This window comes from Tachypleus tridentatus, chromosome 10 (assembly GCF_004210375.1).
Source record: "Tachypleus tridentatus isolate NWPU-2018 chromosome 10, ASM421037v1, whole genome shotgun sequence".
Taxonomy (NCBI): domain Eukaryota; kingdom Metazoa; phylum Arthropoda; class Merostomata; order Xiphosura; family Limulidae; genus Tachypleus; species Tachypleus tridentatus.
In genome coordinates this window covers 51,543,101-51,564,074 of record NC_134834.1, presented here as the reverse complement: position 1 = coordinate 51,564,074, position 20,974 = coordinate 51,543,101, and the positions used below count along the sequence as shown (strand labels likewise).

Below are 20,974 nucleotides of genomic sequence, written 5' to 3'. Positions count from 1 at the left end.
GCGATCGTCAGATTACGGTATCGCTGAGCCCACTGCAGCTTATTGTTGCGATGTCTATCTGTCAGTTTAGGGTTCTTGACCATCCGTCTTGCTCTGTACCCAGCTTGCACCAACCTTCTGACGTGAAATCCGAATCAGGTTTTGCGCACGTAACTCAGAAGCAATCGACCTGGAAGACATCGTATGGTTTCGACTGCTGAGCAATGGTGAGGATCCGGCGATCATCGCGTGCTAGAACTCACACTTCCGGCTGTAGCTCTTATTCTTAGAACTCTGTTAACGGTCTGTCTGGATACAACAAGTTGTCTTGCAATATTGCCTTGTTTCAACCCAACGTTGCCGTTGGCAACAATCATACTTCTGAAACCTACGTTAGTAAGACCTGGCATAATGTCTAAAATATTTACACATCTGAAAATGCGTCGCCAATAGATAGGGTACAAAATTAACACCAAAATCCCTGGCTTTTATACCTCACCTTAGACACTGTGATTGTGACGAATCTCAGAACACTCTCATGTTCAAGGGATTGAACCGACTCAAAATGAACTCAGGTAATGCAGAGTAGTAGAAAAATAAAACTTAAAAGTTTAAGGGCAGTACGCAAAGTGAATTTAGCTTTAAAATGATATAAATGACCAAAAATCATATTTTTCGAATATGTAACAACCTTTTTAAGCAAGAGTAAATATTCTGGCGCCTATAGAAGACACTAAATACCCTAAGTTAACGAAAGTTTGCTTCTAGTCATACATTGAAATCAGTAACTGCTTTCTCGAGAAAGATAACACAGTAAAAACTGTAATTTCAACAGCATAATATTGTAGCGAATTATTAAATATATCGCCACAAATTATTTACACAGACTAGACTAATGTGCTGCCTTGAAACAACAACAGTGTATATTTCTATAGAATTGGCCCGGTACGACCAGGTAGTTAAGCACTCGACTAGTAATCTGAAGGTCGTGGGTTCGAATCTCCGTCACTCCAAACATGCTCGCCCTTTCAGCCGTGGGGGCGTTAAAATGAGACACTCAATCCCACTATTCGTTAATGAAAAAGTAGCCCAAAAGTTGTCGGTGAGTGGTGATGACTAGCTGCATTTCCTCTAGTCTTACATTGCTAAATTAGAGACGGCTAGCGCAGATAGCCCTCGAATAGCTTTGCGCGAAATTCATAACAAACCGAACTAATCTATAGAATTATAACGCTAAAATTAGGGGTATGATTCTCTACGCTGGGCACAGCAACTAGCTAAGTGTAATTTTTGTTCCGGATCGAAAAACAAAGAAACAAATACATTTTAAATTATTAAGATTCTTTTCTTTTTTTAAATATGCCTTATATTGTTAACTTTAAGATATATTACAACATTGTCAAATGAGACATCTCAGATTCTGATTGGCAATATTAGTACCTTAACCCACCCGTATTGTTACACGATATTAAACATCAACCCTCTGTGCAAGTAATACCCATGCAACGCTGGGTAAGGACAGCTAGTCTATTAAAGTAATCTATTAAGATCATCAGTGAATAAAAATGTTAGATTTTATAAAACTGTCAACAACAAAGACATCCAATTTTATAAATCCTGAAGTTTCTGAACGAAAATTAATGAAATTTGTCGAGTAGCACCGCACATTATAATTTTATACAAAGTTTTAAAGGAATGGTTTCATTTACATTTTCGATATAAAAATAATAAGGTTTTGTCATTTTCCCATGGAGCATTAGTTACGCTAAGTTTCTTATTCATTCTGTGGTAATTAAAAACTAACAAAGTACAAGAAAAACAAGTTAATTCAGCGCAATGTTTCAAGCACAATAATTCATTTCTCATATCTTCGACTACTCTGGCGTGTATAAAGTTTCCTTTACTGTGAAATGTGTGTGAGGGTTTGCTAAACGGTTTATTTGTTTGTTTTTTAATGTTGCGCGAAGCTACTCGAGGGCTATCTGCGCTAGCCGTCCCTAATTTAGCAGAGTAAGACTAGAAGGAAGGCAGTTAGTCATCATCACCCACCACCAACTCTTGGGCTACACTTTTACCAACGTATAATGGGATTGACTGCACATTATAACGTTCCCATGGCTGAAAGGGCGAACATGTTTAGTATGATAGGGATTCGAACCTGCAACCCTCGGATTACGAGTCGCATGCCTTAACCCACCTGGCCATACCGGGCCTCTAATTGAAAGGAGTTATTAACTGCAGTCCAGTTTACCAAATATATTTGAAAATTTCCACACTGTATCATAATAAAAGATTATTAGGAAGTACCCAGTTTTCTTTGCGGATTTTCCGCTTTTGTGATTACTTTTATACATAAAAAAGATTCGTTGGAAGCTGTTTATTTTTCTAGCTTGTACGTTTTTATAACAACTGACGTTAGAATTTCAGCTTGACCTCAACCCTCTATTGTTATTGGTTTTTTCATCTTTTGGATGGATAGAATAAATTATATATCATATTAATTACAGTAGATAAACAACTTTTATTAGATCATTTAAGAATTCTTAAGGTACAACAGTTTTCTTTAGCCCAGTTTTATATACAGTAAGAACACTGAAAATAAAAGTTATGTTTTAATGTAAATATTCTTCAGTTGGGTATTAACATTTAATATCTTAACTAATGTGATACATGGTCAGGTCAGATACCTCTAAGGTTCAGGTAATAGATCTCTCTCATTTTGTTTGTTTAAAATTAAGCACAAAGTTACACAATTTGGCTATTTGTGCTCTGCCCACCAAGGGTATCGAAACCCGGCTTTTAGTGGGTAAGTCCGCAAACATACCACTGTGTCACTGGGTGGCCTCTGATTTTGAATCACTGACTAATGGAAAAGATTGTTTTTTGAATTTCGCACAATGCTTCTCGAGGGCTATCTGTGCTAGCCGTCCATAATTTAGCAGTATAAAACTAGAGGGAAAGCAGCTAGTCATCACCACCCACCGCCAACTCATGGGCTACTCTTATACCAACGAATAGTGGGATTGACCGTCACATTATAACACCCCCACGGCTGAAATGGCGAGCATGTTTGGCGCGATGGAGATGCAAACCCACGACCCTCAGATTACGAGTCGCACGCCTTAACACGCTTGGCCATGCCGGGCCCTAATGGAAAGGAAACAACACGCTTGTAGTACCCACATGGTTTTAACGTAATAATAGCACGTAAGACTTGAAAGCACAGAGATTTTTGTTGTTGTTTTTTTTCACTTTATCGCAAGGTGAATCTAGAACTTCTGAAATGCACCCCGGTATACGATAACATTATTTACCAACAATGGCTTATAATATTGCGTTCAATGGCTCATGAAACAAATAAAAATTTATTATTTTTCTTATGGTTATACTTAATCTGTTTGAGTTGTTTGAATCACATGAAAGATAAAAAAAGTGCTTTGCTTTGTAAAACCATTAAATAGTGTATAAAACGTTATAAACGATGACGGAATTAAAATATTTTATTTAATCAAAATTATCTGAATGTTGATAAATGTTACAATTTAAAATGCTTGTAATTACTGTACCTCCCGAGAATATCATTTACCCAAAGAACCGTCGTTTGAATTAAACATTAGTATAATTATCTCTATGGTAAGTACAAAAAAGAAAGAAAGATAAATATGTACCTTCGTTTTCCTCGTAAACAATTGCAAAGTTTTTCCAGTTCTTACTTTTAATGAGATCTCTATACGCTTTACTGAGAGTTTTCCAAAAAGGAAATAGGTTCACGGTGTGATTATCTAATTGGATCCGGAAGTCCCATCTTGTCTCCACGTGAGGAACATTTAATACTTCACAAGTAGATCGCACAGTAGTTCTTGGTTCAACAGATTGTGGTCCAAATATGGCCGCCATTCCATGGCTCAAAAGGTCACACACTGTTAGAAGAACAAATATGGATAATAAAATTTTGTTTTTTTAAAGAAATAGTCAAACCTACTTTTATCAAGCACCTTAGAGGCTACAGAAGTGAACATTCTAGCTGATCTTGTTTTCCTTTATTTATACTCTGAAATATTCAGGGTAGAATAAACATTTCAGATTAATTAAATTACTTTTAAATTACGATTTTGTGTGTTTTAAAGGCCACTGTTTTCAAAGCTAGATTATTCCAGACTGTAGTATAGAACATTTTGTTATAATACTAAAAATAAACGACCTTAAAAAGCCAAAATTTGTTATTTTTGTATGATTGAAACTTTATAGCTTTTTTAGGAGCGTTCCATTAGTAAACATAAACGATAACAAACAATACAAAGTTTCAAATGGTTTGAATAATATCTTCTAATTAATTATATAGCGTACCTTTTTACCGTGTGCATTTTATACACAGCGTATTAAAGTTTACTACTGAAAGAAAAGTATTGTTGAAATAACTGAACGTTTTCTGTAGTAAACAAAAGTTCTATCCGAATTTCACTGAAATAACAAAAGAACAAATGCAAAAATAAAACAATTATAATTATAGGTGCTGTTCTTTGTCTCTATTCATTTGTGGTAGTAGTTTTCCTATGAGAAGAGCTTCTTTAAATATTCTATCAGTAGTCTTGGTGGCTTTGATTACGATTTCTGCGGAGAATGGTAGTTCCATGTCAGGTGTCCATGATTAATTAACAATGATGTGCAACCACGCTTCTTTCGTGTTCTAGTTAATAAAGAAAATCAATATGTTCTTGTATGTAGGATTCTTCCGTTTCCTCCAATGAACATATGATGACAGAACTAACCTATATGTGTCACTTCACGTCACGATTGATTTCTGGAAATGGGAGAAGTTATAAAAAACCTAAATACATTTATCAAGATAGGGTAGTTCGAATACAGTCTGTCCATTACGATTTTCGTGAAGTAAGTGACGAATGTAAGTATAATGAGTGTTGGTGTTAATTAATTAAATAAGCTTCAAGTAAAGACGTAGTGTGGGATAACCTAACCTGAATCCAAGTTCATAAAATTTACCATGAAAGTAAAAATTTTGATCAATTTCAAGCTTAAATCGTTTCTTAATTAAGCTATTTTCTGTTATATCACCAGCATTTAAAACAAACAAATCTCTTTAATCAACGGATATTCTAAGTTAATAAATCGGTTTTGCTTTCGGTACATTTCATTTTATACCAGTCCTCTGGACAAAAGTTATGTAAATTCGTAATTAATAGAGGGCTATCTTAGGATTAAAAATTACTGCCTTTTATATGTAATTGTAAAAAAAAAAAAAAAAAAAAACACCGCAAGGACACAATGAACTTCCACATCAACTTGATGAAGATCCATTTATACCCTTCGTAGTAATTACATAGACAGACAACAGTTAGTACTATTATATTTATATAAATAAGTAGTTACATAGACAGACAACAGTTGGTACTATTATATTTATATAAATAAGTAGTTACGTAGACAGACAACAGATAGTACTACCTCGACTGCTCTTTTCAACCGCTTTGCTTGTTAAGCTTGATTTCGCAAAATTTATTTACTTGCTTCCGTTAGCTACGAAATGTGATATTCCTTGTGTGGGTGGTAATACTTGTTTCGTCATTTATGTTACATGTAAGCTGTTAAAGACAAGACATTGGAGACAAGACATCTTTAGATTGGAAACATGTTTTTGTAAGACAGTTTGCTTTATTACATTGTAGAATAGTATATTGAGATTTTGAAAGATAATTTTTAGGGTTGAGCTGGCCGTTCTATAACTTTAATTGGCAGTTCACATTTCCTGATTAAGAATTTTTTAAATTTTTACTTGTAGATAGTTTCGCAGTTAAAAGTACCTTAAAAGTAATCTTTTTATGTTTTTTTTATAAAATCGTCTTTTTACCTGTGTTTCTTTCATGTGATGCTGGCTGTTTCGCCTAATTGCCCTAGGAGACTTGTTCGAATGAAAAAGGTTAATATATCTTGCTATAAAGGAGTGATTCTAGTTCAGATCGTGTTTTTTTCAATACAGTTCCGATCAATTATTTCTAATTCTCCAATAACTGCACCTTTCTTAGATTCTTTTAGATGATGGGAGTTAACGTTAAGGAAAAGAGGTTTCTAACTGACTTGGGAAACAAAGTAGATTGTATAATATTGTTATTGTCCATGCTTAAGGTAATATCTAGAATATCTATATTATTCTACCTATTCGAGTGATTCAGGATAAATTGGATATTGGAGTATAGATTTTAGAAAGTCAAAACTTGATTAAAGAAAGAAAGTTGTGGTTTCACAGTCCAAACATTCCCCAATCCAAAGATTAGGGTCAGTGTTCAAATGTTTACATCACTTGTAAAGTACCCTTTTTGGAAAAAACTTGCATAAATATCACAGCATAAATAACAGCGATTCTGTTACTCATTGAAACACCACATAGTTAGAGATATAGTTCGTTATTTAAACGAAAATATTTCTTGTGAAAGATGATATATAAAAATTGATTATGTGATTAAACATTATGCACGACATTGAAGCCTTTCTTCTATCTGTACAGATGGGTAGAGAGCTACACCATCTAATGAAAAATAGTATAATCGTGTTCCTCATTATGTGAGGCCCATCCATGATTCCCGACAGCAGGTCTTGTGTTCAAGCGTGTTGGCTCATGGTTTAGTAGCGACATTAAACTTGTATCCATAAGCCAAGACAGACTTTCAGTAGCATTGTCATATTTGTGAAACTATAGGTCTTAGTGGCATGTGACCATTAGAAGCTTCTTAGAGAGGTTACTTGTTTTTGTAAGTTTATAGATAATCACTCGTCTTTTGAGTGATCAGTTTTTTTTCTTAAATATTTCTGTTCAAAGCTACTATATCTTTACATTTATCCGATCCTTTGATGGTGATGTTTTTATTTTTTATGAGCTAATTGTTCTTAGGGATTTATGTTAGGCTTGGATTGATGACTTTAATGTCTTTGTAAAACATCTCTGATCTCTTTCTTCTCAGTTGCAGTTTTCGATTCAATATGTTTATGAACGTGGGGAGGTTCTAGCTTGTTGGTATTATAAGAACGTTTGTTGAGTGTAACAGATTTAATGTTGGACATTAATTTTAGTGCCTACGCTTCTTTCTGTATATTTTTCTTTTTGTACATAACTTATATTCTTGACTGTATATTGCACAATTTCTTAAGAATTTGTAGGAGATTCTTAAAAGTGAGAATCAACAATATTTGTTTACGAAAAGGCGCTAGAATACTGTTGAAACGTCGAGAAACTCGCGTGATTTTTATATAAAAATATTTGAGCCGAGAGTTGTTGTTGTTGTTTTGAATTAAGCACAAAGCTACACAATGGGCTGTCTGCGCTCTGCCCACCACGGGTATTGAAACCCAGTTTTTAGCGTTGTAAGTCCGTAGACATACCGCTGAGCCACTGGGAGGCCTTGAGTCGAGAGAAAAAGAATATTATTATTGGTCAGCTACAGTCACTGTACTATTGGCCTCGGAAGTTATAATTGTGAGTAACGTCTATTAATCGGAAAACTACAGAAGCTGGCCAGGAACGTTTATAAACTTCAAACTATAGAAACCATTGAACTTCAGTGAATTTATTCGGGCGTTATTATTTTTACGCAGACACTTAATGTCTTTTTTCGATAAGAAGTGAGCTTCTAACCAGTGTGAGGCTAGCCAAGAAAGATATCGTTAGCTTAAACGAGGTGTGTAACAATATCGAATCAGAATTAATTTGCTTTTCGTGGACTTGGATGATCGGTAAAATATTCAGTTCTAGACCGGATATAAGAATTAGTATTGTGTGTAAGTTTGTAAAACTATTGTATATAAACCATCATTTGTAAGAGTAATAGTAATAACTGTTATCACAAAATATATTGTTTTCTTGTTTGTAATTTAAAATATATTTGTGTTAAAAAAGAAAAGTGTGTTTATTAATCTTGTTGGAAAATAACGTAAATTTGACACATGTTAACATTTAATTAATTATTAAATTCAAATTCCGGTTGTTTGAAATAGTTGTTTTGTTTTGAATTTCGCGCAAAGTTACTTGAAGGCTATCTGCGCTTGAAATAGTAACACATTGACGTACTTAACATAATAAATCGAAGACTCGTTCGAAATAAAATTATAATTTGTAACGTAAAATATTTGGAAAGTGCATGATTTATTCATCTGTAGTTGAAAAACCTTCAAAAATTGCATAAATATATGAATCAATGTATATTGCAGTTACTTTTACTCTTGGTCGTAGTAAGGAGAGGTTTAATCGTTCGTCTATTTTCATAGGAGTGGTTTCATCATATATAATAAAAAGGTTTCTTAAGGGAAGATAATGTGCTGAAACACACTTGGTTTGAAAGTTACCCATAAGCATCTTTTGATCTACTCTGCTTAAAAGTCTATTTGAATAGAAGATGCGTTTATCTCCAGCTCAACAGAAAGCTGTTTTGAATCTATATACATATATTAGAATTGCCTGTTTTATGTCGATGAAAATACTTCACAAAGTGCGGATGGATCTTCACACAAATTGTTATGCAGGTTTATTAGATCCACAAATTTTCAGTGTTGCATTTTGCTTTTTATTGTATCTTATGTTGTTGTTTTTACCACAGCTTCATTCCATGTTGATGGATATTTACGAAACTGAATATGGAGCTTTGTTGGGTCCATGGAAAGATCCATACAAATATTAGGTTTTACATTTTGTCTTTTGCAGGTTTTTGTGCTTTTTCATAATTACATATAAGGGAAGGAAGTTTTCATATTTTAAGATAACCTTTCCTAAAAAAATTCTTTCCTAAAAGAATTTTTCCTTTTCTTCAATATAATAAACTAGGAGACATACGTATTTCATTTAGTTAAAGTACATAAGAAAACCTATCTTGGCTAAGATTATATATAATCTATGAGTTTCCCGCCTTTACCATTGTATCAGAATTTAGGGATAATTATCTCACTTCATCAATTTGTTCACAGTTTAGAGTTCGTTTTCGGCTCGTTTGTATGTTTCAAAGTAAAGCTCCACAATGGGCTATCTGCACTGTGCCCACGAAGAGAAGTGCCCCTAGAATCTAGGGCGATTTTTATTCATCGAAATTAGGAGACTGTTTCTTTAACATCATATAAAAATTGTAATAAAAAATGGGGAACATTTCATTTTACTACATTGTAGGAATGAAGAAATCAGTTGTCTATTTTCACCTTTTTGCCCACCAGTGGCAGAGCGGTATGTCTGCGCAAGAAACTTGGTTTTGATACCCGTGATGGACAGAGCAAAGATAGTCATTTGAGTAACTTTGTCTTTAATTTCACACAAAAAAACAAACTGCCAAGCCAATTCTTTTAAAATTTATTTGATTAATTTATTGGATGTTGTTGTTGTTGTTTTGTTTGTTTGTTTTGAATTTCGCACAAAGCTACTCGAGGGCTATCTGGGCTAGCCGTCCCTAATTTAGCAGTGTAAGACTAGAGGGAAGGCAGCTAGTCATCACCACCCACCGCCAACTCTTGGGCTACTCTCTTACCAACGAATAGTGGGATTGACCGTGACAATATAACGCCCCCCAGCTGGATGGGCGAGCATTCTTGGGTGTGACGGGGATGCGAACCCGTGAGCCTCAGATTACGAGTCGCACGCCGTAACCTACCTGGCCATGCCGGGCCAGTTGTTGTTTTGAATTAAGCACAAAGCCACACAATGAACTATCTGTGCTCTGCCCACCACGGGTATCGAAAACCAGTTTTTAGCGTTGTAATTCGGCAGACATACCGCTGAGTCACTGGGGGGCAAGTTATTGGAAAACATTATTTCGGATAATATTCAAAAGTGATGAAAACCGATATATCATTTGTGGCGCCTCCTGGTGAACATTACAGTCGGAGTTCGTAATAAATACTATAAAAGTATCTTTTAAAATATTGTTATTACTTTATCATGTTTTATTAATCATCCTTGGCGAGAAATCTTCTTGTTTAATTGTTTAAATGTTAAAAAATTTCTCTTACTTAGTTATATATTACTTAATTATTGTTGAAATATGTGTTATTGACATCCTAGTTTTCTTAATACTTGTCTAACATTGTTATTTGCTTCTGAAAGTCACATTGAAAGGGTTGAAAACAACAAGAAACATTCTTTACAGTTTTATCGTAGCCCTTAACTTATCATTTTCAACGCTGAACTAAGTTAGAAAAGCCTCACGATAATGATGATGCGTTTCCATAGTGACGACAAAGGATTCTTACGACTAAATTAATAAAGAAAAAAGAGATATCTCTAAGAGTATCATTCATATCAACTCTTTAATAATGGAAAGTCTCCATTCCTAGAAGTTTTATTCCATCTTTTTTTCTATAATTGATCCCATACTAATTTTTTTGGTATATTTACTTTATACCATAGACATTCATGATCGTTTTTCTGCGGCTTGAAAGATACACTGTTATCACCCAAATATATTTTAAAATAAGTCCACCTCTTAGCTCAAAAGCTGTCCAACTCCTGTTGGCAGTCTCATACATTTTGTCTCAGAATAAATTACAATATTATCAGGAATAGGTTTGATCACTTTCTAAATGAAAAATTGAGAGTTAATTTGTCAGAATTTTTTTCCGTATGCACATTATTGTTTGTTTGTCTTTAAATTTCGCGCAAAGCTACACTAAGGCTATCTGCGCTAGCCGTCTCTAATATAGCAGTATAAGATTAAAGGGAAAGCAGCTAGTCCTTAACACCCACCGTCAACTATTAGGCTACTCTTTTACCAACGAATAGTGGGATTGATCGTGACATTATAATTCCCCCACGGCTGAAAGGGCGAACAGGTTTGGTGGGATGGGGATTCGAACCCGATACCCTCGGATTACTAGTTGAGTGCCTTAACCACCTAGCCCTGCACCTAATACGTTGAGAGATATTAATAGATGCAAATGTTAATATTAAACACCCTTTTTAATCTGTTACGTTTATTTCACTGTAGAGAAGTTGTTTCAAATACGAGTTCTACGTATCTCGAGTTCTTTAGGAAAGTTTATGTGCACTCGTAACGTTTTTGCAGAAAATATTATACACTGTTATAAACTAAATGTATCATAATAATGAATAACAAACGATAATATATCATTTCCTTTACATTTTTAAGAGTTTATAAATTCTAAAACTCACCCTTGCGGGACGCTTGAAAACTATCTTGATACTCAACCTGTTCGACTTCAGTTAACAGACGAGTGCCAGACAATAGGGAGCGATCTGCGTTAACACGGTCTATTGCGTATCGGAATGCTGTTAGCAATGCTTCGTCACTATACTCGAAAACACCGCCTGTAATATACAAAAAATGGTTTTAATAAGGTATTCCTTTCGGTTGTGTTAAGTACAAAATTGGATAACAAGGCAGTCCACCAACTGTGTTATAGACAGTTTAGCTTTAACAGGTGTGGGAGGCTAACATTTGGATATTTTTAGTTGAAGATATAATCTCCAAAAAGAGCGTCAGTAGTTTTATACAATAATCAGGCTTAGCACGGCCTGACGGTTATGTCACTCGACTAGTGATATACAGTTCCTGGGTTTGAATTACGTCACTGAAAATATTTAACTGTGAGAGTATTATAAGATGACGTTCACTCTCACTATTTGACGGTGAGTGGTGATTTTATTAGGAACGACTATTACGGATAACCGTCGAGAACCTCGGTGAGAACTTCACGAAACAAACAGTAATTACTTGTATATACTTAATGTGAACTTCAACCTAAAAATCTCATTGTGACTGCAGGGTCATTTGTAAGATTTTTCTTATTTTAACTAAACTATTTATTATTTTTGATATAATAACAATTGAAATTGCATAACACAATAAAACGCATGCTTTATACAGAATTACATTGAAACATCTACGTTAATTTTTGGTAAACAAAATCACGACTTTTTGTTGAAAACATTGTAATACGCACATTTAAGACGACACGCTATTATCTTTCTATACGGAAGACATAGAACAGTCAAAATCTTTCATAAAACCTGTTAGTCGACATGTCATCTTTGCAAGCGACACAGAACCAATCAAAAATCTGTAAGAAGAAACAGAACAGTAATAAACTTTCACTAAATTTGTAAGACAACGTGTTATTATCTTTTTAGACAGACGAAATACAATAGTACAATAATCTAATGTTTCAACAAATCCGATTCTGAAAATGACCTTTATCCTTTAAACTATAAAAATATTAGTTTGAATAAGAACAATTATAATTTCAGTAAGATGAAATGTGTATTTTGAAAAGCCCTGCTTGTAAATACTATTGTATACGTGTAGTAACCATAACTGATTGGAAGTTACAAGTTTAAACTACCTAATTCTACAGCTTATTTGGTGAGTTTTAAATACAGTTATTAGTGAAACTATGACGTAGTTTCATTAATGTGTACTGGTTTTCGAGAAGTATTTATCTGTTTAATTTATATTCTGCGCAAAGCTACACGAGGGGCTATTTGCGTTAGCAGTCCCTAATTTAGTTGTAAAGACTAGAGGGAAGGCAGCTAGTGATCACCATCCACCGCCAGTTCTTGAGCTACTCTTTTACCAACGAATAGTAGGATTGATCTTCAGAATATAACGCCCCTACGGCTAAAAAAGCGAGCATGTTTGGTAGGATAGGGATTCGAGCCAGCAACCCTCACATTGCTCGTTAGGCGCCCTAATCACCGGGCAATGCCGGTTCTTCGAGAAGTAACTACAACTGAAATGATAAATAGACTTTTAACAAGTTAATCATATAAATTATTATTTAAAAAAAATTATAAGACAGGTTTCTGTGTAGAGACACAAGATATTCCAGGATTAGAAGATTAATTAAGTTTCTAAATAAAATACAGCTGTAAGATGTTATAGTTATTATTCAAAATATGCATGCAAATACAGGGTGGCTCAAAAAAAACAATGTACCTCTCCTTTACGATAGGTAAATTCTGTATATCGATTCTACAAATTTTATTTATAGTTCTTATAATATTAAAGGATGTCTGTAAGTAAACCCAAAATTACTGAGGAGTTAAAATAACCGACCACAAATTGTATCCATCGAAACAGACTTGAAAATTGAGTATCAGCATATTAGGCACTCTGTCGTGGATGTCATGGTTGTCTGAATGTTGGTGGAGCCCAGTTTGAGCATCTCAAATGATGCAGCAGGATGTGTACAGTTATTTTGTTGCATAAATTATTAATAAAGATGTTCTACTGGCTTGTAGGCTCGTCTACAATAGTCGTATGAACATTCGAAACGTGAGTATATATTTGTTATCACCCTGTATATTTTTCGTATCAATTGGTACTTTAATGAGTCCTCTTCTATTGGTATTGTTCTATTAGTGTGGATATAAACCTTATTATAAATTATTTTATACGATATTGTTTTAATTACTTTTTTAATGTACATATAACTGGAAGAAGTGCTTAAAAATACACTTAACTACTTAGATATCTATTAAGTTTTTCTTTATAAGCATTTTAAACGTTAGGTATGATACTACTTATCGAAAACTTATTGAAACGACAGTAAAAAACAGTTTGTACTGATACTGAGTTCACTTTCTGGGACAATTCCCTTTTTGACGTGTTTATCTTATTATTTAAAGCTATGCGATCGTTGTATCTCAGTTGTATTGGTTGTGAAATTTTGTATTTTGAAATGGCTATTAGCAGTGAGCCGGGAGTGGTCTAGTTGCTAGTGTGCCCAGACTGTGAATCAGAAGTTTGATGTTCGCTTATTATTGTCCGAAGAAACGTTTACGCAGTTTGTGACTATGGCTGGGCTCTATGAGAGACGGTCACATCCCACAGTTTCATCAAAGAAGAGTAGCTCAAAGGTTGACGATGGGTGCTGATGAGTACGTTCATTTTAGTCTGTCAGATCAGTTGTCAGAAAATGAGACGAAAATTACGAGTGACGCGACAATGTAACATCACTAAAATCCTTAAGTTTTCTACCATCGTTTTAAGTAACAATTATTTCCTGAATCTAAGTATTCCAGACATTAATTATACTATCGGAAATAGTCTAAACTATTATTTTATTTTGAACCCGTTATTGTCGAATTAGAAGGAGGGTAACGTGAAACTATTGAAATTAAACATGGCTTTCATTACATTCTTTATCAAGCGTAATAAGCTACATTGTTAATCCAGCATTGTTGAGGTTTTCATTTCACGACGTTGAGTTATTGTAATGTTGTAACACACAAAGAATAATTCACTAGCTATACGTTGACTTATATACAGTCCAACTGAGCAATTACTTGCGTCTGAAATGTCATATTTACACATCTTTAACTTGAAATACGCAATAGTATGATTAAAAGAAATATGAATGAATGATATCTATACCTAAGTGTGACTTTATCACAACTGTTTGTCCGAAAGCTTACTTTGTTTTGTTTTATCATAAATTACACAAAGATCTGAGTTGTGATCGAATTGTAGCGTTTAAAGATCTCAAGTATGGTTATTAACCTTTGAAATCGATCATAACTTTTTATCAGTGCCTGAAACGTACTACAGTATTATCCACTGAACATGAATAAGTCATTTCACATTCTTCGCTCTCTCTCTCTGTTTATGGGCATTTTAAGTCCGCTCATTTCGAGAACATTTTTAATTTCCGAGAAAATTAAACGTGTTTATAAAATATTTCACAGTCATTCTGTAATAAATAATATTCATAGCACATTTAATTGGTACATAATACAGTACATGAGTATGTATATATATATGTTGTTGAAAAATAATTATGGAAAAGATACTGATGATACACTCAACAGTCACAATCAAAGAATAATTGTAATTAAATGGTTAATTTTTCAATACGTTATTACAGAAAAGCAACAAACTGGTCAATGCATTGGTATTTTTTTTCCTTTCAATAGAACAGTTCACCTTGTTTTGTGCTACCATAAGATTATTAATGTACAACGATAAAATATCACTCCAGGTGGCTTGCACTACTTTCCACAGTTCACTTAAGTTCCTTGATTACTCTTCGAACTTCTCTGTTTCATTATTAACCTATACGGCCCTAATAATATTCACATCTGGAATTTGAGCAAGCCAAATAATTATTTAGAATGTTCCATTATTTCCTTTTTCCTTTCCATTATCTCATCCAAGTATCAATTCACCACAATTGCTGCATGCTTGAAATCGTAATTTTGTTACAAGGTGAATCCTTGACAAAAATCTATCACTATTTAAGGAATGGTGTCTGTTTGTATCCGTCAGTAATATCGATTTTGTGTACATTTTCAACACCCTTAACTGAGATACATTTATATTGTTCCACTCCGTCCCATGAACAAACTATTATTAATAATTTCTAAGAATCTAATTTTAGATTCATCTGTTAATATCACTCCTGCGCAGCTTTGTTGTGTCCCATTGTCTAAAATTCGATGCCCATTTTAGCCTTTTAGTTTAGATACCCATATTTAAATGAGGTTTTCTAACAGCTACATTTTGAGACCACTTCGTGTTAATACGTATCTTACTATTCTGAAAGTAACGTTTTTCACCCATATCTATAGGATTGCCATGTGTATGCCCAGAACTACTTAACATTACCTTTGAAGATGATCAACGGCACTAATTCCATGTAACATCTTTAGAGGTTGCATACAATTTCTACTTAAACATAAAATTTCGTCTCAGTATGTTGCATAGAGCAAACTTTACCGGTCAAAACTGTAAGTGCAATGACCACACTACTGTTGGGAATGGTATGACTGCCTGTAAGTTTATAAGCGCTATGTTAGTGCAATACTGTCTGAACAGTATAAATATATGAAAATCAGTATAAAAATTATTGTAATGTATTCCGGCACAGCTTATTTTCATAAAAAGAAGTGGATCAATCGTATAATATTTCCATTGCACACCAATTTGATTCACTTCTTCCATAATTGTTTCCAAAACTATAAATATATGAAGCAATACGGATAATTTTTCATTACACGGTTGTATACAATATTTTACTGAACAAAAGCTACACCACACGGTGACTCGGCCGACTGTCTTTGGATTCTATAATTTTCAAAGATTGTAGCTCTTTATTAAAATAACTAACAAACTAATCTCACGTGTCTAAAATCTTTATAACTTGAAACGAATTTCACACTTTTTAAAGGGGTTTAATAAACCTTAAATATTTATATCTAAACTCTGAGAACACACACATATATATATATATAGAGGAAGGAGAGACATAGATAGAATATAATATAACTCGAGCGCTTTGGAAAAACAAGATAGGTTTACCTTTCAAAATATTTTGTGTTAAATGGATTTCTTGAACCCATGTGTTTTTCTAACGTCATGAACATACGCACGCACACATATATGTATGTAAACTGCATCAATAAAGAGCTGGATACAAAGTACATACAATTTTGTTGGATCAGAGTTAAAGGATAGATAGAACGAAATTTCCATTTCTAACTCTTGTGTAACAAAATTTTAAAGGTCGAATACAATAGCATCTTTGTTTTGTTAACAGCTTCACAAATGTTAAAAGCAAAACTGGTTATTAATTACTTAATAAAGGTTAAAGATTCACTGTAATTAAAAGTTTGTTTTTTATTGTTAAACATAGGTCGTAATTAACTGACAAGTTGTCAGCTGCTGAAAAAAATAAATATTGTCTGCATAAAAAATCTGTTTTTTTTCGCGATCAAAATATTAGAAGTTGAATACAATAAACTCCAGTTGTTATATGTTGACAAGAGATTAAATATTGAATGCAAGAAAACTTTCGCATTAAAACTGAACAATTATTCCTGATCACAATGAAACTTTTGCCTCAAATGCTAAGTAAGTCTGTTAAATAGAATAAAACTTCGACTTCAAATACTTGTTAATTGTTTGTTAAATACAAACTTTTTTACAATCAAATACTGATTGTTTGTTAAATACAATGAAACTCCCACTCCAACTGTTGATTAATTGTTTGTTAAACACAATAAACTTTCATTTCAGATACTGATTGTTTGTTATATACAATAAAATTTTCATTTCAAATACTGGTTAATTGTTTGTTAAATGCAATAAAACTTCCACTTCAAATTCTGATTGATTATTTATGAAACACAATGAAACTTTCACTTAAAATACTGATTGGTTGTTTGTTGATTACAATAATACTTCCTCACTAACTACAGAAAAGTTTGTTTGTTTTGTTGTATAAACACAAATTTGCACCTTGGGCTATCTGTGCTGGTATCCCTTTTATAAGCCCTCAAGCTTACCTCTGAACAAGTGTAACTTTCTGCTTTAAATGTTAAATAAGTGTTGATTAATTGATCTGAAAAAAATAATGCATCTCTTTACAGCCAGTGTAGTAAACTAAGTAACTGTTTGGTCTAGTTTCTAATTAGCTCGGTAAAGCTTAAATACAAGAAGGAGAAACTTTAGAATTATAAAAGGATTAAAAAGAACTACTGTAATAGTGACAGAGTCATCTGAGAAACTACTAATTTATGAGTCTCTCTGTTTCTATATAATATTCTCACGTTGCTGCAGATGAAGAGCAATAATCCACGGTTTTAATATTACAACATTCTAATCAAAGTTTGATTAATTACTAATTTGCTATATAATCTAGATATTACCATCGTAACTCTGGTCTTTCAAATTAGGTCAAGATGAAAGTGTGATATTCGCAGAAGGCTAATTGACGTTTTCATCGTTTTTATTCGGAATGCTAATATTGATTCATGTTATCTTAGCTTCAAGTAACTTTTTTGCTATTTCTGGAAACGTTTAGCATATTTTTGATTTAGTTACCAATTCATCTTCATTCATTTTTCATATCTACATACTGTAAACATCCTTGCTTTCAAAGTGGCTATCTCAATCTCCAGTGGCTTAATGATAATTCTATTAACTGAAGAATTGGGTTTCGATAACTACAGTGAACAAAGTTCAAATAGCCAGCTCATTGTGTAGTTTTGTGCTTATCAACGAATGTGTTTTTAAAAATGATCTTAATTGACTCAAATTAATAATATTTTTTCAGGCAATAATTATATTTAATATATTTGTTATAAATTTTTGGGTTTATTTTTTTTTCAAAAAATTCCGTTTTAACCAGAATAGTTATCAATATTTATACTCTGTATGTCTTTGTTTATGGTTGTCCAGTTTCATGAATGTGCTTAACAAAGGGACGTTAACAACGATGACAACACAGGTTATCGTTCAGTTATATTATGGTGTTCACGTTTGTGGCCAGAAGACTGACATTAAACAAACTCACACTTTCGAAAATAGCATATGTTAGGCTAAAGTTACCTATGCTGACTGAATGTGCTGTTATGTGTTACATGATTTATGGAAAGGAAAAAAAATGAGTTCCCAAGTTTACTTAAATGTAGCTCAAAACTTACAAGTTTGTATTGAAATATCCCAGTAAAATTGTGAATTATTATTAAACACTTTATTCTCAATTGATGTTGACAGAAGGTCACAAGTTGCGAGAGATTTCAATGACCCTTTTCCACAAGTTATTAAGTAAAAACATCTTTATAACTTTTTCTATGTTCTTTACTGCAATTGCTGTTACTTAATATTATACCTTATTAAAATTCATGACTGCCCAAGATTTGGCAGTGGGTGGTGATGACTAGCTGCCTTCCCTCTGGTCTTACACTGCAAAATTAGGGATAGCTAGCACATATAGTCCCCATGTAGCTTTGCGCGAAATTCAAAACAAACAAATCTCTACCTCACCCATAACAAATACCACATGTATGTTTATCATTAATTAATTTCAAATGTAATAATTCGACTCTTCAATATCATTAACAAGATTGCAAATTCTATATAGAATACAACGCTTGTCAAGTTTAGTCATTTTTTTTGCGTTTCTGTTGGAAAGTTCCGCTTTCTATCTAACATTTACTGATGTTTCTTTAAGTCTCACGCCAATAAATTATAACTAGGTCTTTGGTAAAGGAATAGGAAAATACAAAAACTGTCTGTTTGAGTGGTTGTTGTTTAAATAACTCTCTGTGCTAGATATTCAAATTTATAAGGTGTATGTCGTAAACGGGTAAAAATTGTATTGAATTCTATTTGCGTTTTAATTTATATTGTGAATATTTTGATAAAAGCAAAGACATAAGGATCAGTTGTTGTTGTTCAAAGTTTCAAGCTGAAGGCGGTAGAACTACAAGATTTGGTGACTTTTTACATGAATTTCTTCAATACCATGATTATAAAATCATGCAAGATAAGTAATTCTAATGTTATGAACTAAAAGATATTTTTGCGTTGAGTCGCTTTTACAGTTTCAACGTGTAAAATACAAGTTGTTTACTCCTCGGCTGACTACTAGTCTTAACATGGAAATAATGAAAATACAAAAACATCTTATGAATGAAAGTGCTTCAAGAATATTGTGTCTATTGCATCTAAAGTAAGAATTTCACTTGGAAATATAAAAGAAGATAATTCGAAGCGACTTCGGTCTACAAAAGCCACACGTTAACACGTGTTAAACACATAAACAATTGGATGATAAGCTGTCAGAAACTACACAATTGTTATCTGTATTGTGCGAAAACAATAGAGTTGGAGGCTTTCGTGCGTTATAAGAGTAATGTTCAAATCCCACCTTTATGTCTAGCAATACTATTTTATAACGAATCCCACAAAAACATCTTTCAGCGGAATCTGTAATACAGAGAAACAGCCTTTAACCAGTGACGTCACACCTTGAACACAACACTGTACTTATCATATTGAACATAACATTTCCATACTTAACTTTCTCAACACAGTGTTTGTAATTCAGTATGGTCCTGTCGATAATAAAGTATTTTATATATGACGCAGAGAATATCATAAAAGTTTGTTGTTGTTTTTTTTCTAAAGAGTTTATGATATATGAAAGTTACATCAAAAAAGTTTTGCATAACGTACTGCTGCCGCTTTATAGGAAAGAAATACCATACTTGTAAGGCTTGGCTCCATCAAGGTAAAATGTACAGTTACGTGTGCTGAAGTCAACAGTTCAGTTTCTCTGCGATATGGGAATTCATGCTATACCATAGCTGCCGTGCCATTTAAATCTCAAAATGCACCATCCATGGACCTTTTTGCCTTCGGATTATTCAAACGGGCCTTTGGGAATCGTCGTTCGCATGTGGCTGATGGACTTTGAAAAACATCTAAAGAAGAGGAAGACAGCTCTGATCTCAGTGCATTAGGCAAAAGTGCTGCGCAATAAAAATTGCGCTGCAAAAGCAATAACACCTTAGCAGTGACATCACATAGAAGACTATCGGTGAATTAAAGTAAGTCATCCATATATCAGGTTGTGAATATCATATATTAATTAATATAAGATTTTTCTGTAGAAGAACTTTAATTATTCGTAACTTATTACGGTAAGTCAGCCAAACTTGCGAATAAGTTTACGAATATTAGCATTTTCTTTGACCGCCAGACAAATGTTTTAGGTTATTATTTCGTAAATAGTTATTTTTCCAAACATAATCCATAAAGTCTAAATTGACTTTAACTTTCTGAGCTGTATGATTTATTTTTTTGAACTTCAGGAGACTGACCTAAATACACTTATTTTTCTATAACTGTTTTAGTGTATTTAGTACTTACTGAATCCATATGAACTGAATGAATAAATCCGACGATATGGCTTTTCGATTACAATAATAAAAACGCAGAGAAGCCTCACTTGGGAAGCTAAAAGAGGAAATTTTCCAAAGCAGATATAAGACAGTGTTCTATTACATAACAATCACCACAATGTTACCGTTAGCAACAATAGCTTTTGGTACTACAGTTGCAGATAGACAATGTAAGAGATCAGCAGTTTCTAAATCAGAGATTACGTGTAGATTAGTATCTCCAACTACCGATGGGAAAATTGAATTTTACTAAACAATAGTTAAATTATAAATAACTTGATCAGGAGTTGTTTCAAAATGAGG

At 33.3% G+C, this 20,974-nt stretch overlaps 1 protein-coding gene across 1 annotated transcript in view; it reads right to left on the bottom strand.

Annotated features, from left to right (window-relative positions):
• LOC143229268 (glutamate receptor ionotropic, kainate 2-like) overlaps positions 1 to 20,974 on the bottom strand; it is a 106,843-nt gene that overhangs the window by 52,665 nt on the left and 33,204 nt on the right. The window contains exons 2-3 of the mRNA XM_076461381.1: positions 11,135 to 11,290; positions 3,648 to 3,899 (exon numbers count right to left, since the gene is read on the bottom strand). Coding sequence (XP_076317496.1) covers positions 3,648 to 3,899; positions 11,135 to 11,290 — 408 coding nt within the window. The remainder of the gene's footprint in view (positions 1 to 3,647; positions 3,900 to 11,134; positions 11,291 to 20,974) is intronic.